This window comes from Puntigrus tetrazona, chromosome 20 (genome assembly GCF_018831695.1).
Source record: "Puntigrus tetrazona isolate hp1 chromosome 20, ASM1883169v1, whole genome shotgun sequence".
Taxonomy (NCBI): domain Eukaryota; kingdom Metazoa; phylum Chordata; class Actinopteri; order Cypriniformes; family Cyprinidae; genus Puntigrus; species Puntigrus tetrazona.
Window position 1 is genome coordinate 18,086,251 of NC_056718.1, and position 23,585 is coordinate 18,109,835.

Sequence of the window (23,585 nt, forward strand, 5' to 3'; positions counted from 1 at the left end):
TGGGAGCTACCTCTTTATTTAGTTATTTTCAGCGTTACATCTCAAATTCGATTAATAACCTTTTTTTTTTTCTCAAATTTACCAATCAATCATCACAAAACATTAATTATGGTACTACTTTTCTCACTCTATCATATTTAATAGCATATTTACTGAAACTATGGCTATTAAAGTGGTGTATCACATAAAACTAAAGTTATATATGGTTCAGTTGAGTTTGTTTATTAAACATGCAAAATATCTCTTTGATCTTGAGGCCTCATGAAATGTTAATGAAATATGCATAGTAGCATAAACATAACATTTAATTTTAATTAATTGTGAATATAAAAAATACGCTATCTGACTTTTAGGCTGCACACAAAGTTTTTTATGCACGCTGAAATACCATAATAATAGAAGTAAATGGAAAAACAGGTGTAGTGTGACCAGCTCTTTATCGCAGGAGCACCTAGTTCAGCTTTTGCAAGTCATTCTTTTAGTTTTAGGTGTCCTTGCTGTAGCTGTGTGTCCTGCTGGTTTTGCTGGGGTTTTTTTTTTTGTTGTTCTCCAGAGGGGTTTTCCTAACAAGCATATTTAGTCATTGTCACGTGGCTTCCTGGGTCCGTTCAACCTCATGCTGAGGTTAAGTAAAATAGTTTTTACCTCATTACATGAACTGAGAAAAATAAGGATAAGCGTGAAAATTCCTTTCCTGATTGGCTCACAAGATCTGCCATTTGACCAATGGCTGAAAGCATCCTTTGTCATGCAGTATAGACTGTGCAACTTTTTTTATTCTAAGCAGTTCGATTAACACGTTTATAATTTATAATTATGATTGAGTGAACTAATAAACCTTAAATAAACCATACTAAATTTAACCAAAAAAATACTCTAAAAATACACCTACTCTACTTCATTTGACAGAAAATGCCACACACTCAGAAGATATAATACATTCCCATCGCACATCCTCGAACAATTGTTTCACTTTCATTTTTGCTTTTCCCAAAAGGCAAAAAAGTTCTGGAATGCTCGGCAACCAAATTAGATCGGACGCGTTTAGTTATTCTTGTCCACTCAACATTCACATGCTGCTGCCAAACAATGTTTCACGGCAGGTGCTAAATTTTATTTGGGCCTCTCCTCCCCGACAGATTTCTATTAAACGCCGCTGACGTCAAAGCGGACGCCATCTTTGTCGAGGGCAGAGCGGCTCTCCATTGAAGAAGAACACACGCGCATTGCCGTTGCAGCAGCTCAGTCCCTACAGAAGGGGGTTGATGGTGCTTCGCTGTTGAAATTCGCAGACAGACGCTTCATTACTGACGGTCGTCCACCGAATACGGGAGCAGGTAAGCTTTATTTCAAGAAGGAGATGAGGAAAGGGATTTGATGCGATCGTTTTTCGTCATTCTTTTCAATTTGTTTGAACAAAAAAAGTGGTTGCCTCGAAGTCGCGGCGCAGGCGAGAGCAACAGCGGATGTTTTTTTTTTTTGTTAAAATGCAGTGCGAAAACCGGCTGATTGCGAGCAATGCGCAAGCTTTCATTTCGCGTATCCGTTTGAACGCGCTTGCTCGGAGGATGTCAGATTTTTAGGGACAGTCTTGCGAGGTTAATACGCATTTGAATCGTGTATTGGATGCGGCACGATGTGGGCGGTTTCTGTGTTTCAGCACCCTGGACAGAGACTGCGTTTGCTCCACTGCGTTTCTGTCCTGAATTCACATCCAGTCCCTGCGGCTGAATTACCATTATATGTCTGGCAAAGTTTTGCGCAGAGGCGCCATCTAAATAATGGTTGATTTTAACAGATGTTTGAGAGACGCGGACGGGTTTTCAGAAGAAGACCCTGTTGACAGCATCGGGCCATTAATCACTGAAATGACGGTGAAAACTAACGCCTAGTTGATTTATTTTGCAGCAGCATTTTTATAACCAGATCGGCTTATCGTTACTTTGCCTGCCAGATTCAGTTTTTTTTTTGTCTATGGATATAAATAATAAAGGTTCGATTTCATCGGGTGAGGATTTGTCTAAAGTGATCAGCGATTGATAGTGGGGGGAGGTCAATATGGCAAACTGCGACAGAGTGGTCGAGAATTAATGTGCGTGTTGCAGAGAAAGCACTGTGTGGGGAGAGTTAGGTGGGATGCTGCAGAGATGAAACTTGTTCAATGGAACCGATGCATTCGTCGTGTGCATACGTTTATTTGGACCGATTCACCTCAACCTTGCCGAATGTATGTGATGAGGCAGCGGTAATTATCAGTGCGTGTCTTCCTGGTGGTAGACGATGGGCGGGGGCTTGAGCAAAGACGAGCGGGGGCGGATGCTGGAGATACCCTCACTGATTCTTTGGGCTCACGTATGACTAGCGATGGAAAACGTCCCTAGCACGGTTCCAGAAACGATGCGTTTACTGCTTTTAAGAAAGATGGAAAAAATGTTGCCAAATCATTTTAGACTTTTACAGACTTTTTAAAGGAAGTGTAGCTAATGCCATAAATGTCCTTAACTATATATATATATATATATATATATATATATATATATATATATATATATATATATATATATATATATACGTATTTCATTAATTAATCTATTTTGCGCGCACACACACACACACACACACACACACACACACACACACACACAGAGACTACAACTAAACTCATAATATGAAGTTGCACGTTGTCTTATGAACAACCAGTCAATAACTACAGCCTACACTGATTTAAATCTCACAAGGCTTAACATAATAGTTCTTTAGTTTAATAGCTAGATATACACGACGAAAATAATAACTTCCTGTTCAGAAACGTCTCCGACGGATTTGTCATTTGAGTCACAAAGAACTGACTCATGACTGTCAGACGTCGCGCTATACGGTGTTGATTCACTAAAAAGAACCGACTCGCACGAATCATTCGATTGGGAATCAATCTACGTTCGTCCCGCCGTACGTTGTTGAATCACTAAAAGGAACCGACACGTATTGGTTCGGCAATTGATCCACACTTGTGCGTTTTTTAATTCTCTAAAAAGGAACCGACTCACAAAAGTCATTCGCGATCGCTCTACATTCAGCAGCGGTGTTGAATAACGTTTTGGTTTTTAGAACCGTTTGAGCGAAACTGAATGTGACGAAAATAAAAACCGAACGGTTCTTCGTCCCAAAGCCCGCGTGATGCAGATTTAACAACGCTCCCAAACCTCTTCGCCTTATGACACATCCTCACGTGCAAAAAAAACATTCTGGCTCACATAATGTACTGATTACACAATAGTATTATCGCGTAAAATCCCTACATTAACCGGATGTCCGTGACAACCAGAAATATCATTTAATCATCCAGGCAGACAGTGCGGTGTGATTTGGACGTTTCGGAATACTGCGGAAGAGCCCTTTTTTTCTGTCACGTGCCTTCATCTTGCACCTGCAAACGCTCTGAATCCACGTCTGTTTCTGGCCATCCTTCTGTTGTGGTGAGGTTAGTAAATGCGCATGCTGCTCCTGACGCATACACGAGCAACAGAAAAACGATACTCTACTACAATGAGCAGAGCATTGGGCTTCGCCTGTTCCGGTCTGTGTTTGTCTTGCGGCAGTTGTGAGAGACAGGTTGGCACGCTTCTGTTGTTGAATCTGATGGTTTAATGCGGCTTATTATGGCTTGACTGCAGAGCGCAGGGCGGCAGGGATGTTCCCTGAGTAAGTGGTGACTCACGCGATACCAGACCGCGATTCATCTTGATTTATCGATGCCCATTGCTACTTAATATTATAAACGCACCTGATCTTAATCTGCTCTGTTATATAGAACATGCCACGTTAATAGCTTGTCCATATATTTCACATAAACAAAAAGGTAGCAGTGTTGCATGGGTCATTTGTGCAAGGGTAAACAACTGTACCCGAAGTCTAAGTAATAGGTTCGGGTTTATTATATGTGTTTCTGAACGGCACGTGTTCTCAGATTCCAGTTTTAATAAATGGCTGAGCTCAGTCAGGAGTGATTCGCTTAAATAAATCCTGCAAACCAATTAATATGTCATCTGGAAATTGTTTAATCAAATCTCGACACAGAGACAGCAAAGTGCTTTATTATGGTTGCGCCGATGTCTTAATTAATCACTTCATCAATGAAATGTTGTGATAGATAGAATGAAAAAGAAAACCGAAAGCTTTACCAGTGACCTGTTACGGGAAATTGCAATGTTATCGTCAGTTAACTAGTCCTTGATTTCATATTCCTAATTGCATATAGCCTTTTAGCGCAAAATTGTTTTATTTTAAAGGGGGGTATGGTCATATGAACGGTATCTAGCTACCAATAACATGGGCCGAATGACAAAATGGCTTCCGGATATCTCTGCGACAGTCCTGCACAAGTGCACTTGGTTGAACACTCACAGATTGGAAATATAGTCAGATGCGTCACGAGAGCATGAAAGGCAGAAGACAGCAATGGATGAAATGATGAGCAATGGGAAGAGGGGGGGATAATGTTGGTAGAGGAGAAAAATAGGCAGATAAGGGACGTCAGAAGAGGGCGGCTGAGAATGGGAAGAGAAAAGACAAGATACCCTGAAGAAATAGCTTGTATGATGCATAATGACTGCAGAAAGAAGCCCCCTCATGGCAAACATCTCAGCCTGTAAGCTCTGCCCACACATGTGGGTTTCCCCTCCACCATCTGCAAATATCAATAGTGCTGGAGGTTTCTGAGGGTGGGAAGAGAAGCATCATAAATCAGCGTGAGGACTGGCGCTGTCCTCTCTGCGAACACAATTTTCGAGAGGTCACAGTGGTTAATAAGGGCAGGCTTAAACTTAGTGAATAAAAGTAAGATTAAGAAAAGGATTAGGAGCTGGCTGACGTAACTTACTGTAGTTTGTGCTTGCCACGTAATACTCAAAAGAACTGTACCGCATTTGACATCTAGTTTATGAAAATAAGACCTTACGTTTGTGTTTGTTGAAATAGTATGCCATCACTGGTAATGCATTTGTTTGGACTGATGCGTGATGAAAGTCACTTTTCTTACCTGTGCCGTTCGTCTTCGCTAGGCATTAGCAAATGCCTTATCAGATGGACATTTTATGCATTTGGCTACTTTTGCAAGCTGTTAGTGTGAGCAGTTTGGACGAATGTTATGGCATCTGTTCATTTGCTCATAGCTGCAGTCTGAAGCCATTTTAGAAATGTAGCTGAGAGTTCATGTAATGAAGTTTTCTACAGTACATCGCATATATGGTATATATAAAGGCTTAGAGAGATGAGATCATGCAGATGATTCATTCTTTCTCAGTTTACATGTAAAGATTAGGCAGTCTGATTCCATTAAAGTGGAATCCTATTTCAGTATTAAGTAGCATGCTATAGTAAACACTACTTGGAAATTCAATATTAGCCTTTGCTTCATGTTTGCATATTTCTTTTCAGGATTATTTGACTGTTGACCCATGTTTGAGAAGCCAAACAGTCATTTGATAACAATACACACTGGATCATTTAAGTCATTCAATAGGACGGGAGAAAGACAAATTTGCTGTAGTTGAAGTATTAACGTTTGTATTTTCTCTCTTTGATTGTCAATCAGTGATGTTTCTTATTCAGAAAAAAAACCCTTTCTATCGTTTACACTTCAGGTGAATGTAGCGGAGCTATATGTTATGAAGCACTCTGTATGCAATAAATGATTTTGTGGAATTCATTGTTTTTGATTTATACATATTCCAAAAATAGAAAATGGACAATTTAGATGGTTCCTCAATAAATATCCATTTTATTTATTTTGAGCATAAATATAACAAAATTTATTCTTAAACAAAAAATAAAAATTAAAAAAATAAACAATCAGGTAATATAAAGAAAAAAAAAACAGGTAATCAAGTAAGAAAAACACATTAACAAACATACATTTATAAATAGAATCGTTATCTTCAGTTAAATTTTTTTAAAAAACACATCGTTTAATTTAATTAATACAGCTTTATTTCCTTTAGCTAAACGTGCCTCTATAAAATAAATCTGTTAATCTTGTTTCTGCAGAGCAAAAGCTTTTGTCTGCTTCCTGGATCTCATGCTTCCTAATTGCTTTTTAATGTCTGTTGTTTATGACTCCTCAAATATTTAACACCTGCTGATGCTATCATTCAGGTGTAATTTTTTTTTCTGCACTTTCTTCGTTCATCCGCGCCCCTCCTGTCTGATCAACAAAACAAATGTCACAACCACACGATACCATCAGTGCAGTTTATAAGAATTCGTATGAATTACTTTTGTTGGCGGCCAATTCGCATTTGATGCATTTTGTCTTGCTGTCGAAAGGACATATTATGGAAATGCAATATGAGAATGCTAGGATGCCAATCAAAAAAGAATGTCAGATAAATGCAGTTAAAAACAGGTGTGGGGACGTCTCGGCGTTGTTGATCTTAATGGGTCTGTTTCTATAGAAAAAAGATAGCTGATGGCTTCCTCTGCTGCTTTCTGATCCTCGTTTCTATGAAGTTGCAATAAAAACGGGAAGGTCACGCTCAAACAGACTGCGTAGCCAGCCTTCCGATCCTTGCCCTGTCAAACTCATCACTTCATCATTCGTCACTTCGCAGAGAACCTTGGAGCCAGATGGGGAGGCGAAAGGGAACAGGGTGTCGGGTGGGGAACACATTGTCTGCTTTAATGGCTGTGTTGTTCATAAATCCGTCCTGGGGCTTCCCCATGAGAGGGAGTCTGACTCTGAGGTTTACAGGCGGCGAGGAGGGAGGGCTCTCTGCAGTAGGACCTGATGCCGTAGCTGCAGAGCTGAACACAAATGGGCTTGTGAAATGGACTCTGTCAAATCAATTGCATTGGCTGCTGGATCCCTGCTAAATCACAAGACCCTTCAACCCAGTGTAAAAGGGGGATATAATTGTGGCTCCACGGCTGCTGCAGTCGTTCTAGTTTATGGCGCAGCAACATGAGTGCGTAGTGCAGAATCTTCTAGGAAGAATACTCTGTATGCAGTCGCATACACACTGGAATGTATAATTTAGATCAGTACTAATGACCGTCACAGATCACAAGCCTAATGATTTTCTGTTAGAGAGTATATGTAAGTCTGTAGATCATTGTGCAGCTTTTACTATGCACATATTTAAAAATTACTTTTATGTGGTCCTGCTGTAAACATCCATTTTATTTCATTTTTCATTTTTTTGTAACATTTTAAATTAACAGTAAATATCCATTTAAAAATATCAGTAAATATTTATGTTTTCTGGATATTCACTAGAATAAATAGCCATTTTATTTATTTGGTTTTTTTTGCATTTTTTATATAGCACTTTTGAAAAAATCAGTGTCCTATTTAAGCATAAATATAACAGAATTTAATACAATTTATGCATAAACAAGAATAACGTCCTGTAGATGTGAGATAAAAAAATAAAGACATTTTCTTATTTTAATATCCTTTTTTATATGTTAAAATATCTTTTAATTTATTTAATTTCAAGGATAAGATAACAGATGCAAAAGCCTTTAAGAATTTTCATCCAAAATTAACATTTTTATTAGGCTCCAATGTTTAGGTAATTGTACAATATGCAATTCAAGATAAATAACTGAACATAAACATAAGAGCCTTATAAAAGTGCTCATTTTAAAAGAACATTTTAGACGGCTCTTACGGGCTTTTGAACTCTTCAAATATTTTTTGCATTGTAGATGAGAAGGAAACCAATTCATTTGATTCAGTTTAATCAAATTTGAAGTATACTGTTCAATTTTCTCTGTTTCTATATATTATACACATGATTTGTACAAGGAGTGTGTGAACAGTACCAGTGTTAGCAGAGCTCTGGAATCTCTCCTCAGGAGGAAGGGGACTGATGTTATTAATCACTGCTCATGAGAGGAGGGGGCGGCATCGCTCAGGCCTGTCCTCATCTGGTTGCATTGCCTTGTGAATAATAAGCCATTGCTATAGTTTACAGGTGGCCTGCTTCATCTGTTACTCTATGGTTTTCAATCAAGGACAAGGCATGGCTGGAGACAAATAGGAGTGTTAATGAACTCCGAGACCTCCCTAAGTAATGCACCTGCTGCAGTTTATATTAGACATTTGTTCAAGTGAACATAACTGCAATGAAAAAAAAGTGCGAAGACAGTTAAAAGTGCTAAAGTTTACAAATAACAACAAAAACTAAACATGAGAATTTGAAGTAGAAATACTGAAATAGCATTTTGTTCAACGCTTGTACATTAAATGTGCATAAAAGGTATGACTGACATACGGCAAAAAATCCAGTTTTTGAGCAGTCTGCCTTTGCATTGGTGAAATAGGATTCTTATAGAGGAACATGTCAGGCTCGATAACTCGCTCCACGAGAGTCAATCTGTTGCAACATATATAACACTGTAGAGGGGAAATACCATAACCCGATTTCAAAGGTAATCTCGTAAAACACGTCTGTTTCGCCTGACTCGGAGATTTAGAGGTCAGGCATGATAAGTTCATTCCATTTCAGGGGATATAAGGTGAAGTTAGCGTTTAGCAAAGCGTGCGAGAGCCACAACAGAGTGGTTACTGGTGCGGTATTTAAGCTTTAAGTTTTGGAGGAGGACAGTTTTTGTGTGGTAACTGAAGTGCTGCAGTGAAGGGAGAGGCTGCATGTTTGAAGAGAGAAAACAAAATGGCAGCCAGCTCAGAGTCGGAGGATGAGTGAGCACACACACACACGCACGCAGCTACTCTAAAAGAGCATGTGTTTGAACCATTGAGCTGCTCACCGTCTTGGTAAACAAACATACAGCTACATACATTTTCCAGCATCACACAGTAACTTAATGGTCAGTAAGTAATACTCTGGAGCCTAGTTCAGTGAGAAACTTGCATCATTATGTTGACTGCTTTTATAGTAATCATCATAAAACTTTTACTCCGGGACAGCAATTTAGTCCAACTATTGTTTGATATTAAATTTTACATAATTTTCAAAGGAACCATTCTACTAAATATTTTATTGTCTCTCTCAATAATTTGACAAAAATATGTTAAGCAACATGTAATGATTATTTTAATAGCTAGACAACATGAAGAAATACGTTAGTATTGTACTCTTCAAGCTTGAAAGTTCAAGGATTCCTGCTTTTTCCCTGTTTCCCAGTTGATTTTCTTGTAATCCCTGTCTTGTAGATTTTTGTTTAATAAATAAATATGTTTAAGCGAGATGTACACAGGTCTCATCGTCTGTATTCGAGTGCCTCGGAACTAGCTCACTTCATCTGCCATTATTCAACAAGCTGAAAATGAATATAGTAATCAATTAAGCAAAAAGGAGAGCATTTTCACATTTGCATCATTTTTCTTCTATATTTAATGACTGGTAGTGCACTGGAAAAAATAATATGAATAGTTACCACTACCTAATGCATTATTAATAATCCTAGAGCTACAATCATTTTAACCTGAAAGCAGAAGTGAATTGCTAAATTAATAAGCTGAAAATACAAATAAAATAAAAGCCTAACCTTTCGACCTTTTGTTTACAGAACATCTGTTAACAGGTCAATAATTGAGGGTCCCATCTGCTCAGTTCTCTGGCTTGCACTGATGTTAGCTTTCTGCATTGTCGCTTTAGCTAACCGACAATGCAAAGGCCTGCTAATGGTGTCATTCGTACAGCAAATAATTAGTTTTGCTCAGTTAAAAAAAGAGAAGATGCAAGATATGGAGGGAGTAAATTAAAAGACTGTTTTTCGGTAGTAAAGAACACCGTGGGAAGTAACCACAGAAAGTGAATTGGCAGGAAACACAAGTTTTCCAACAATGTTTTCCTTTCCCCATGAAAAAATTAAAGCAGCAACAACGCACCTCTTTGTTTCGGCCGGTCATTGTTTCTCTGGTCTCTTAAACTGTGCTAAACTTTTAGGTTATTTCAAAAACACTGCCACAAAGAAACCACTATGACATTCACTGACCTGACGTTTTAATGCACTCATCAGAATCTGAATGGGTTCATTCATCAGAGGTTAAGTGAGGACATGCGTGAGACGTTTCTATATTGGTGTGTTTCACTGGCACCAGCTAGGGCATCATGGCATATGGCACCATACTGCAAATTCATCACAAACATGTTTCTATTACCCTGAGCGAGCCTGCATGAATACACAGCTTGGATGATGGGTCAATCAATTTTAGATTGGTGCTCCCTGATCTTTAACCAAAGCAGAAGATGACATTCATTTCACTGGTGGAGATGGAAGCGTAATATTTGCAGCCTTTAGAGTCTCTGGGGTATTTCACAGTAAAAGGTCAGGCAGGCGTGTTAAATTTAATCGCTTGAGTACAATTATGCAATTAATGGAGGCAGTATCGCTCTTTAATACCTGCTTGGAATTCATCGGATATTTGACTGATAGTGTGGTGTATGGTTGAGCTGGATGATAAATTAAGATAGATATCTTTATATTACTTTTTCCTAAACAGTAATTCTGCTTAAAGTAAGCTTAAAAACAAAAATGTTAGCATTTATTTATTTATCGCAGACTGTTCTTGTATATGAGCATGAGAGTTTGTAAAAGCATGCTATACTTTTAACTTTCAATCAGGATGGCATCATTGCCCACAGTACAGTTTAACACACGCTCACAATTATTCAGTAAGCTGTGCTTTCTAGACCCCTTGGGATATCTTGCTAGCTGTCAAGCCAATCTTTTCAGGAATATATCTGTCAAGCTCACAGTTTCCATGACAGAGCAGGGACAAATTTCTCCTGGTACACCCAGAACCTCAGGGAAGAATTTAATCAGCTAAACACAGCAGCCAGCACCTCGGCATGAAGAGAAGAGGCGATGGGCTCCTTAAGAGCAGACAATGTCCTACTGTCCATTTCATGACATTTAATTAGCCTGTGTAAATGAAATGACTTTATTAGCTCTATGACTCTATGAATTTAACGTCAGTGGCTGTTTCTCTAAGGAAGACGGGATTGTTTTAGCATGGATATATCGTCTTTGTTAATTCTTAAAACTTGATTCACTTTTTCGAGTGAGCTCCATCATTTAATGTTTTCCTTTTCTGTCTATGTCTGATTTTTTTTTTAGCTTCCCCCAGACTTCCAATAAGACCCACTCTTCCCAGTTGGAGACCAGCTCCACCCAACACACCCAGCAGCCATGGCAGATGATGCGGATATGCGCAATGAGCTCTCTGACATGCAGCAACGTGCAGACCAGCTGGCCGATGAGGTAAGGTCATCCACTTCCTCTCTTTATGCTGCACCTTCAGGAACAACAACCTTCAAACTTTAACTGGTTGCAATCAAAAGGGACCCAAATAGAGCTTTGTGAAGCAAGGGTCAAACTATGACCATCAAACTATGGTAATGAAGAATATTTACAGTAAATAAATGTAACCGTTTTTCGTATTCATCATCCTTTTCTAAACTAAATGCTTGTTACTGATGAGGAAACGCAGAAAATCGAAACCCGACCGTGATTGACACAAAAGTGCAGAAAATCTGGATGAATATTTCAATATGTTCAATGACCTAAGAAGACTAATAAAAACAGTGGTCAAATCAGTAGCCTAAACTGATGGATCAGGTGAATGTTAAAAAGATGAATTCTTTATTGCAGCCATATCACCCTGCAGCCCAAGAATGGTTACCCACTGAAGGTGCTGAGGGGGGCTGAGCCTGGTCAGTACCTGGATGGTAGACCTCCTGGGAAAACTAGGTTGCTGCCGGAAGAGGTGTTAGTGAGGCCAGCAGGGGGTGCTCACCCTGTGGTCTGTGTGGGTCCTAATGCCCCAGTATAGTGATAGGGACACTACACTGTCAAAAGAGCACCAACTTTTGGATGAGATGTTTAAACGAGGCCCTGACTCCCTGTGGTCATTAAAAGAATCCCAGTATGATCGTTCAGATTTGCCCACTGACCTCTAAACATCATGGCCTCATAAAAATCCCCATATCTGCGAATTGGCTTCATCACTCTGTCCCCTAATCACCAGTAATCTGGTGTGTGGTGGGCGTTCTGGCACACTATGGCTGCCGGCACATCATCATGGTGGATGCTGTACACACACACACACACACACAATGTAAAATGCTTGAAAAGCGTTATTTAAATGTAAGGAATTATTATTATTATTTTATTTCTGTCACTCCCTGTTATTGGCTAGTAAAGTCATTAATACTTGTATTAAGTAATATTATATTATTAATAAAACTGGCAATTATTACTGGCAATTTTTATATATTTTATTAATTATTTGAAATTCTTTTAATAATTTTAGATTCATGCATTAATAATGGGTGACTGCAACTGAAAACATTACATGATCCTGCATCAATAGTGTTATTGATGAGCGCTGATCTGCGCAACATAAATAATAATGTAATAAGTAAATTAGCATTAATGTATTTGCTGTTTAGTTGAAGCAGAAATTAGATTAATTTTGCTCTCATCCAGGTCACTGGCATAAGTGAATTATTTCACATTTTCATGCTCCGTTGATTGAGGCTTGGATAAATTGCTGTAATTTATTCCACAGATTTATTTATTTGTACACAGCTTGTTCTGTGGGCTGCAACTGTGAGTTGTCAGAGTCCATATGTGAATGTGTGTGTGTGTGATGTGGCGAGAGGGTTCACCTGCACTCTGCCTTACATAATGCTGCAGCATTTGCTGTGTGTGTGTGTGTGTGTGTGTGTGTGAGAGAGAGAGAGAGAGAGAGTGAGAGCGTGCTGGGGTGGCGTCTGTGAGTTTGCAGCCTGATGGAGCTCCTCACTGCCACCCCACGCTATGATTCTCACAGCTGAGCAGAATATTAAAACACAAACAGCACACCACATTGCAAAAATGGCCTCCAGCCTTCTGATCCACAGAGATATGAATTCATAATATCCCGATTCTCAGTCCACGATATTTGTGTGAAAATGCTGTAGATCTACTTATATAAATGGCAAATATGTTTGTTACTTGCCATGTTAAGTAAGAAGGAAATTATTCAGCTCTAACATTTTTGGCATTTCACATCAGTGAGAAATAGAAATATGAGGTGGTCATAATGGTGGATGGCCTGGGATGTAATATTTGAAAGCAGAGGTGAATGATGTTCTGATGCTTAATGCAGATTTTTCTGTAGAGACTTAAATGTTTTGCATTGATTATCTATTATAGTGTGTGTTAAAAATCCTCCCACACACTACAGCTTCTGGATGTTTTTTATCTCTGTCAGTTCCTAATAAATTCTGCTTTTAACATCTTTTCCTCCCCCCCCACCAACAGTCACTGGAGAGCACCCGCCGTATGCTGCAGCTTGTGGAAGAGGTAAAGATATTTTAATTATATTTATATTAAAATGATTTCTTTCTTTCTGATCACTAATGTTTAATATACGAGCTGTCATGAGATCTTTTTTGAAAGGAAGATACGTACGAGAATGCAATAAATGTATAAAATCTGACATTAAAGACTTTTACATTATTGCAAATAGAAAATAAAATAGAAATAGACAGAATAGAAAAAAAAAGAAAACTAAAAATGTTAAATTGACAGCCTTAGAAAAACAGATCAAATAAATCAACGGATCAATATTTGTATTTTATTCTATCTTGAGAGCATTAGTCTGCAGATACTAGATACAGAGACTTGACTTCTGTAAGCTACAATGAGTTGAGGGTTTCTTAAAAAGAGAAAGAGAAGAGAGGTGTGTATATCTGAGGGGAAGAACTGTGATGAAGTCTCCACAACATATCTCAAGGTCATATCGATAATCACAGCCCATATCTCTGCAAAAAGCACCTCACCATGTCCATTACTGGCAGATCAGGGAAGTGATAAGTCGCCTCTGAGTTGACAAATAGACAAGTCGCCAGAGGCCTCTAAGGCTGTCAGACTGATAGACAGAAGAAAACTGGAAAGGGAGGGTGAACATAGATCAAGAATAATTTGTCACTGCTGACACAGTCGATCTAAGATACTACTTATGTCAGCCCATACCAGCCTTTTCATGTTTTAGTTAGACTAATCAGATGTTCTCGGCACTTATAGGCAATAAGCAGTATTCCTGCATTAGGCCAAAACGGAGGTAAATTACATTCATTATTTATACCAGTAGAAGCATTGAATTTGTTCCAGGCTTTTACTGCTGCATGGAAATTCAGCGGTATATGGCACAAACAAATTAATCCCAGAGGATCCATTTAGGGCACATTGTGATCCCATCCGGAATGAGGGGGGTGCTGCTTCATGTCCCGCTGATTTATGCACCACCGAGCCTTACGATTATCCCAAATATCGATATCCAGTTCCCCTCAAAGCGCTGAAGCTGCACTTCCTGAAATATGTCACAGCTGCCTGTTATTTTCCAAACTCCAAGAAAAACAGCACAGCACATTTATCTCGCTGAGCAGTAGGTTTACAGTAAAGTATGTAGGAGATATAGCATGCCAGTGACCAAATAGTAATTGGCATTGGTTGCTCAAAGACATTTCTTATTGAAGATTACAGCTTTAAGAGCTGATTTATTACGCAGACCTTCTCAGGGCGCTATTAAATAATAAAAATGTCATGCATGACATCTATAGCAAAATATGAACTGGAATCTCTGAGCACATCGGTACTGGCCTTTAGGTCCTTGTGCTAATGTCCCTAATATTTTTTACAGAGGTTTGGAAGAGGGAAATGTCCTCTGTATGAGTGTAACTAATTTCACAAGCTTTAATGAGGCGACCGATGATTTGTTGTTATAATAATGGGCAAACCATGTCCTCAATATCCGAGCAATGAAAAGGCATTCTGTGTAGCACCTTCAATGAGATCCTACTGTATTTGTTTCATTGCCTAAATATTTGGTTGTACTCCAACGCTCATTTATTCTTCTAAACCAAAAAAAAAGGATTCATTCATTGCTGCCATTTTTCTGCAGAATTTCATTGATGGATTGTACTGTTTAAGGGTGAATTGTCTCAAGCCGTGAAAGCTCAGCAAAAGACTCTCAATAGATTCTGCCTCACATTAGCACAGAGAGTGCATTTACAAATGATATTGATCAGAGCTGTATGCTCCACAGTAATTAGCGTCTGGTTATTTAGTCTAAGAAAAGGGAGAAGAACATTATGCAATTTAAAATGTCACCAGTACAGCCTGAAGGTTTTCCTGTAGACTGCCTCTGGAACGAGCCTTGTGTTTTATGTGCTCAACCTCACCTCTTTTTTTTTTGTCCTTCTTTATTCTCCACTTTATTTTCCATGTATTTCACCCTCTTTTCCACACTTCTTCTCCATGGCTCTTGATGCATAGAGTAAAGATGCTGGTATCAGGACTTTGGTCATGCTGGATGAGCAGGGAGGTAAGTGTGGATGTATTTTAGATGACAATTCATGCATTCTTGGTACATAAAAAATAATACTGTATAATACTGTATTGTAATGTTTTTAAATATATTTGCATTAATAAGCAACTATAGTACATCTTTAACTTTATCTCTTTTATCTATTTTTTCAGTTAATTCCACTGATTAATGCATAAAGCGATTCAATTCATTTTATGTAATTATTATTTTCTCTGCTGTTTCTGAAGTAGCTCTTAAGTCTTTCACCTTTTCCTAACACGTTTCCTCTTTTATTTAAAATTTTACTGTTTTGCTTACTAAAAACGGGACTGGCCACTGCAACTGTCCATTTTATGCTTGCATTAAAACAAGTTTACTGTTCATTTTAAAAAGTAGTTGCCATCGCATTAGTTTTTTAGGACAGCAGCTTGTAACAATAAACTTTCAAGAAAACAAATAAAGCAACGATCGATTTAGCTGGTAATGACAAATGACACTCTTTCCCATAAACTGCACTAATACTCTCTTGTATAATCCCTGGCACAGTCCAAAAATTACATCTATATATATAAAAAACTGATTTTACCTGCTTCAGGGTTATTTCAATACGTAAAAGAGTTAAAGTGGGCCATCAAATATAAGCTCTAAACAGCTTGCTCCCACTTTAAAAGCACACGTTAACTTGTTTGGCTTAGTGTGATTTAAAAAATGACATAATTGGCCTTGCTTTAAGCATTAGCTTCTTAGAAGGCCTCCGATTGGCTCCTGCATGTAAGGGCCCCCCCGTCTGCAGCCAGTAATTAGTCTTTTCATAAGGGGAATGAGATCTCACTCCTTCATCCCCTCAAACTGAGGCCTAAAGCTTATTTAAACAAAACTCTTAGCCTAGAGGTGACACTAAGCTAGGCTGTTATCAAGGAATGAAGTATGTCAAAAGTTCAATTCATTGTTTTAAATGAGAATTTAGCCTATAGAATTGTCTTTAATCATCTTTAGGTTAATTTGCTTTCCCTGTACGAAAGCGCCTTGAAATGCCAGGGATTAAACAAAAGTAACTGATGTGGTAGGCTTGTTTCCCTCTTGAACCATTCCCAGTTTGCCTCTCTCTTTCCTGTGACTGATACCTTCACTAAACCTCTTAACAATATCGAACACACCCTGTCTGCACGACAAACACGCCAGACTGCATCACCACGGGTCACCCAGCACCTCAGCCATATCATCCCCTAACCACACAGAGACAAACAAACCATAAGCTGCACCCTCTTCCATTGTACCGAGGAGAAAAGGAGGCTGCCGGCTTCCAGCAAATGAGTCAGCAAACTACAGCCACAAAGCCTTGAGAGAGATCAGGGCAGTGTTTTATTCTGCTGCAAAGGTCTAATTAAAGAGACACTGTCGCACTCCTGCAGTGGCCCTTATGGGAGAATCTGTCTGCTGTTGGCCGCCGGGATTAAATTCCAGCTAGAACTGCCTGTGTCCACTGTGACTTCATCCACTTGATGAAGTTTTCCAAGAGTTAAATGTGAAAAACCACATGAATTGCCGTTTGCAACACGTTTTGACATTAATGAGAAAAACAGCCGGGCGGGACTTGATTTTATCTTTTGGGAATTGGTGAATAGTGGGCGCTACATACCAGAAATGAAATAACAAGTATACCAAAAACGTAAATTTAAATACTGGTTAACATTATTCAATAGCCTGTGCGGCCTCAGTGATGTCAACAGGAAATAAGCTATTCCTTTTTTGATTAATGATTAAGACACTTTTTGAAGCGTTCACAAGCAACCAGTGAAATCGGGTCCATTTTGATTTCATGTTGACTTTTATGCATCTCTAAATAAATAAAGGAGGAAGTCTTGCTATTTGAACTCTTTCCTAACTCTTTTTTTTTTTTTTTTTTGCATATGTAGATTCATTCTAATGCATGCGTCCCCTCTAGATGCATTGAACAATTTCGCATCCAGTTCAGCAGTGCTCATTTCTCATATATTCTTGTAAATCGAGCCAGTAAATTCATTCCACTGCTGTCATCCCTTTGTCCTGACCAGAACAACTCGATCGTGTTGAAGATGGCATGAACCATATCAACCAAGACATGAAGGAGGCCGAGAAAAATTTAAAAGATTTAGGGAAATGCTGTGGCCTTTTCATATGTCCGTGTAACAAGTAGGTACTGACCATGTGGCAGAAGGGTCTTACGTATGTGGTGGCGTCCATTTTTTTTCCCTTTTTTTTGAGTTTCCTTTTGTCACAGTGACTGTCTGAAGTTTTGTCTTCTCTTCTTTGTCCTCTCTTTCCTCTTTCTTTCCTCCCTCCTTTATTTTCCTGACACCTGCTCTCGTTCTGTGGGGGATAAATTACTTGTTGTTTAATCAGAGCAACTGGAACGCATCGAGGAGGGAATGGACCAAATCAATAAGGACATGAAGGATGCAGAAAAGAATTTGAACGATCTAGGAAAATTCTGTGGTCTTTGTTCCTGTCCATGTAACAAGTAGGTGCTGCTTGCCTGCCTGCTTGCCTGCCTAAAAAATAAATCACACTGAGAGGCCTGTAGCCCTATAGTCAGGCGTGCCCAGGGTGGCTTGCCATGTTCACTTCCCATGATCCTAAAGCACAGAACAGTGAGCATGAGGCATGGTCACACATGCTCACAGAAGTACAGCAGCCCAATCGCTTCTGCTCTGGGTCCTTTGATAGACAGTTTATCAATGAAATGTATGAATATAAGGCATGCTGCACAACCCAAGGCCACCCTTCTTTTAAAATCAAGGTATTAATAAACCTTAAACCAAACCACTAAAACTGCATGGATGTGCCAAAGTTGAGGTAAGTCACTGAATGTAGTCCAATTATATATTTATATTATAAAATTATATCTTTTTGACCGACTCAAGTATTACGTTTTTATTTGATAAACTATCCAGTCGTACTAGAATAGCAAATGCAAACGTGACGTACTCGTCATTTTGAGTCGTTTGCAGATAAACGCGATTTTAGACTGTTTTGTGTGGCATTTTGGCCCTCATTCTTGTGTAACATAGAAACTACCTCGATTGAGAAACCGATAACTTCTTTTTTCAACGAATTATTATACGAAATATGCTAACTATAGGATAAAAACATGAATCAACATAAAAATTATATGTCAAAAGATATAGTACAACTTACTGAAATGTTGTGTAATCCGTGAATATGTCACGTGACCTTTGTCTAGACAATTGTCTAGAGAGAAAAAAATAGCTTAAAGATAAGTTATATCTCTAAAATCTGTATATTTTTACATATATACACTATTTTAAAAAGCTCTGTATTTTATCTAAACTGTTATTTGTGTTTGATGTATAAATCTAATTCTGACAATAACTATCTGAAAATAGTTTTTATTAACTAGAGGAATTTTTTGTAAAGACAGACGCCTTTTTAATGATTACAAATCGTAATTTGTAATATAAACACAATTACATTATAAACGCTTTCATTCAGTGCCTTAAACCTAAAAATAGCCTTTTTCTTGGTCAAAACGACTCAGAATGATAGAGCAACTCACACACAAGATAAAAATTGAACAAAAAGTATCTGCTTGAAAATTGACATGCATACACTAGCTTTTTGTTTACAACTTTGAAAGCACATCCATCAATGCCACCTGTATGACTGCAATAGCATGTCCCTGAATGCCAAATGCATGCTCACGCATCTCTTGCTAATTGCTGTTATTTGTTAAAGAACAATAATGCGTAGTAACAATGCTGATGACCAACTCCTACTGAAAGTCCTTCAGATGATCTAACAGTTTCAAGCCTGTCTCATTCATGTTGACAGGGATAGTTTGGCAAAGAACAGGACAAACAGTCCAGTCTATAGCCGCAGTACAGTGGAGAGAGCCAATGCTGTTGCTGGTTCCCCAAAGGGAGCAGGCGAGATCTAGGTCAGACAGAGAAAGATACAGTGCAGATATTACGTTTTTTTATGTGACCGCCTGTCATAAAATCCCAGACTGATGCAGAGGCGCAAATGAACCTGAGCGCTTAGGGAGGTTGCATTTTGGGTCAGTCGGGTGGTTCACATTAAACTTTAACAAAATTACAGTCACTTTTTTTTTTATATAAAGTCTTTTTTTTAATCAAATGCAATTTTCAGTAGATTATTTAATAGTTGAAAGAGAATAGAAAGTAATTTAGATATTCTAGGGTCTAACTATCAATATTTTAGGCATTGTTTGCCAGTTTGAGTATTAACTGCTCCTTCACATTAGATAAAGCTCAACATGCTGTTTAGAGAGAGAATGGAGGGAAGGCAGCCAGGGGAATTGTTGCTTTAGTCCGTCTCTATAAATAATACTGCAGTGGGAGGCTGGGCCATCTCTCTTTAGATAAATCAAGAAATATTAGAACTAAAATCTATACTAGCAACCCACAGCCAGAACAACAGCTGATGAATAAAACGGCCTTGTTCACGCGAAAGTTTCAAACCTTATAATTTATAAATTATAATATACATTATATTTAAAGCCGGCCTACTGACAGACTATAAAATAGTTTGCAGTGGCAGTTACAATATTGCTTTCAACCTTACATTCGATTATTGTTATTCTGTACCTCACCTCTGGCCTCTAAATGATCAAAATATCCCACTGTCATGTCTACAACAATAAATAGTAATAACCTATAATAGGTTGTTGTCATATTTGATATGGATAATTGCAGCGTAAAAGAGGCTATAATTACCAATAATTGATAGTTTCATTCATTTGTGGTTCTGGGTTACTAATCTCATAGCATTACTGATCTGTCATTGTCTTTCCTACATGACAATATTCATATTTATAAGTCAGAAACAACAAGGTGAGAGGTGGCCAATGAAAGGGCAAGATAGGATGCGGTTCTCTTCCTCCAGTTTCTTTTCTGTTGAAGTTATTTACACTTGTCTCCACTGATGTGGCAGTCCTGTTACTCTGTGTTGTCTGTCGCCAAGGCCTGTGCTCTTTGTTATTTGTCATAATTTGAGAGGGGTGACAGCTCATGTGCCATGGGGCGGCCAGAGGTGACCTCTGGGTCCCATTTTTCTTTGTTTGGAAATGACTGTCCACCTGTATTTACATCCCCCATTTTCAGAAAGGTATGTGTCTCAGCATCAAGTATACATGTATGTTATATGTCCGCAGGATATAGCATTACAAATTACAAAAGCCCCTTGAGAATGAGCCCATCCCTGTTATGCTTGCCTGGTAATCCATGTTTGTTGTTGATCTGTGAACTCACTGCTGCTGATATGGAAGTGTCCGGTTACCCTAGCGCTCACGCTTCCCCCGACTCTGTGCAGAATGAAGAGCGGCGCCAGCAAGGCCTGGGGAAACAACCAGGACGGAGTGGTTGCAAGCCAGCCCGCCCGCGTGGTGGATGAGCGCGAACAGATGGCCATCAGCGGAGGCTTCATCCGCAGGTGAGAGGCCCCGGATTCCAGGACGCTCTGTCCAGAGGGTTAGCTGGATAAGAGAGAGGTTTGATCGTGTAGCCAAAAGGTTAAATAAATCTGGCCTCAACAGCTGTGTACGCTCAAATAAAAGGCTTAAGAGGCCAAATGTATAGATAGGCCGTGTGTATGCAGTCGGATTTGAGAAATTATTGGCGTTTGTGGATTGAAATTGACGCTGTGCTGTGCTTGTTGCGTGCAGGGTAACAGATGACGCCAGGGAAAATGAGATGGATGAGAATTTAGAGCAGGTGGGAGGCATCATTGGTAACCTGCGCCACATGGCCCTTGATATGGGCAACGAGATTGACACCCAGAACCGCCAGATCGACAGGATCATGGAGAAGGTATGGATTGGTTTTCAAGGCCAGATTTCGTTGTTGGGGTTTCCACCAATATGCACAGATTTCATGTTGACTTGAGAAATATTAAATTTAATAATTGTGAATTTAATTGATAAATTATAGTATTAAAATGTTAATACTTTGAAATAACATGCATCAATAATAAGAATGTTAATAAATATATTATGAGTATATTATAATAATCATTTAAATGTCAGTATTGATTTCATGTTGACTTGAAAATGAAAATGAAACTGCATATGTATATGTGCGGGGGTGCAATATTCAGATCCTATTATAGTTTTTGTTAGGTTTTTTATTTTTTTTTTGTTATTTGAGTACATGTGAAATATATTTTTCTCTATAATAACCCTGATGTACATTTTGAATAATATATACCACAACTGCATATAATGGTTTATACACTGTCACTAATACAGCACTTTTTGAACTATTTTAGGCTGATTCCAACAAGACCAGGATTGACGAAGCCAACCAGAGGGCCACAAAGATGCTCGGCAGTGGCTAAGCCTCTGGTCTGCCTGCTTTTACCAACCGTGCAGTTTGTCAAAAGGCAATGCGCTTATCATGGTATTTACCTTCTAGGTTTGCACACATGCACATATCACCCGGCCCCCATTGTAAATGTCGTTCTATGTGTCGTCTGTCAGCTTTTTCAATGATTGTCCTCGTAAAATGATTTCTTATACTCTGTATCATTCTTTCCAAAGGTTGTATATAGTGCTGACTCGATGGCTCTTGCTCACTTGTGAAGTTTTTATTCTCTTTATTGCCTGTATACATATATGTATGTATGTATACATATATCCGCTTGTATGTGTATACATATAGCCTATGTATATATATATATATATATATATATATATATATATATATATATATATATATATATATATATATATATATCTCGAATTTTTGCTGGAGGAACTATATAGGAATGCTATACAAGCTGTCTTTCCTTTTCAGTATATCTCAGTATCGTCTTGGTAAAACTGTGTCACATCACTCAGCTACTGTCATGCTCCTTATTTTGATGTTGTCATGACAATGAAGAATGGGAAAAAAGATTTTGCAAATGATATTAATACAACGAGCACTTACAATCAGTGTCCTTGGTTCATATCTCTCATCACAACCATAATTAGTTACTGTTTAGACAATGTGCAACTAGATTCTGTAGGTGTAGTAGTAATAACATTGCATTCCAAGTGATGTGAATTGTGCGTTATGCATGACAAATGGTAGATCTTAGCGTCTTATAAATAAAACCTGTTTTAAAAAGATGACAAAAAAAAGGGAAAAAAAATCATGGCAGTAGCAAAATTGACAAAAGCATGCTCAGTATTAGGACACAGTGGAACGTTCCATATTACTGCAAGTTTGCAATAGTGCCACCATTTCAGTCGATATATATTCACAGACTGTGACCTTTGTTGTAAAATAATGCAAAAGTGACTTAAAGAGGAAATGTGATGGGAACGAAACAAGGCTGGTGTGGTGGTCCTGCAAAAATGACTTGTTTTCTAAAATGAATATGCAGTTTGGTGTAGAAAATGATGTTCTGAAAGCTGGGGACTGGTTGTTTACTGTATCATAGGTTTTGGATGCTCTGAAAAAATAAATAAATCATTTGCAATGTAAAGCAAAGACGCATATTTCTGAGAGACCTTACTTTTATAAGAAGACTGTATCCTGTTAGTTTACTTTCCCCGTGTGGTTTGTTATTGGTAAAAAATTATAATAATCCATAACAAAAAAAAAGGTTTTTTTGTTGCTTCTGTACTTAGAGCTATGCACACCAAATCACTAAGATGTTGAATAGTTATTATAAGAAGTCAAATAAATACCTTACCTGAATGACACATAGGTTAAACTGTGAGATTGATGTCCTCAACGCATGTAATATTAAAACTCCCTCTGTATCCTGTCAGTCTGTGAAGTGGTTGACATTTTGTAGCTAGCTGAATTGATTAAAAGTAATAAACCCCTAATCGCTGTGGGTTTCATTATTGTCTCAAGCAAAACCTCACTGTCGCTTGACAGAGCTGCTTTGTGGGACAAGAACAGCAGTGCTGAATGAGCCGAACCTGAATCATATTGTTTCATTATGTCAAGTACAAAGCAGGCAGCCTTGGTGTTGTTACATTTTTAAAAATAAAAGTGCTTGACGATGCCATCGAAAAACCTTATTATCCAAATTGTTCCATAAAGAACCGTCAACATCTGAAGAACCTTTCTGTTTTACAAAAGGTTCTTTGTGGCAAAAGTAGGTTCTTCAGATTATATAAAAGGTAAGGAAGAGATGTTTCTTTAAAGAACATTTTACTGAACGGTTCTTCTGTGGCATCTCTGTGAAGAACCCTTTTTGAAGCACGTTTATTTTAAGAGTGTAGTGTCATGCTTTACCAGTTGAG

At 38.4% G+C, this 23,585-nt stretch overlaps 1 protein-coding gene across 2 annotated transcripts; it reads left to right on the forward strand.

Moving 5' to 3' along the window:
* Positions 1-1,179: 1,179 nt before the first annotated feature.
* On the forward strand, positions 1,180-23,162 carry snap25a (synaptosome associated protein 25a). Of its 2 annotated transcripts, none has more exons than XM_043219813.1 (8): positions 1,180-1,337; positions 11,089-11,232; positions 13,279-13,320; positions 15,295-15,343; positions 17,380-17,497; positions 20,657-20,776; positions 21,009-21,153; positions 21,611-23,162. In XM_043219813.1, exons 2-8 carry the CDS (start codon positions 11,161-11,163, stop codon positions 21,677-21,679), a joined length of 615 nt encoding a protein of 204 aa, XP_043075748.1. In that variant the 5' UTR covers positions 1,180-1,337; positions 11,089-11,160; the 3' UTR covers positions 21,680-23,162. The 2 variants fall into 2 exon arrangements, with proteins under 2 accessions (XP_043075748.1, XP_043075747.1); XM_043219812.1 differs by lacking the exon at positions 17,380-17,497 and adding an exon at positions 17,708-17,825.
* Positions 23,163-23,585: the final 423 nt, after the last annotated feature.

What these genes read in the sequence shown, in the direction of transcription:
- snap25a (XM_043219813.1), top strand. Translation starts at nt 11,161, where the DNA reads ATGGCAGATGATGCGGATATGCGCAATGAGCTCTCTGACATGCAGCAA. An exon ending in TGCTGCAGCTTGTGGAAGAG is followed by an intron (nt 13,321 to 15,294) that starts GTAAAGATATTT and finishes CTTGATGCATAG; the next exon opens with AGTAAAGATGCTGGTATCAG. An exon ending in TCGACAGGATCATGGAGAAG is followed by an intron (nt 21,154 to 21,610) that starts GTATGGATTGGT and finishes GAACTATTTTAG; the next exon opens with GCTGATTCCAACAAGACCAG.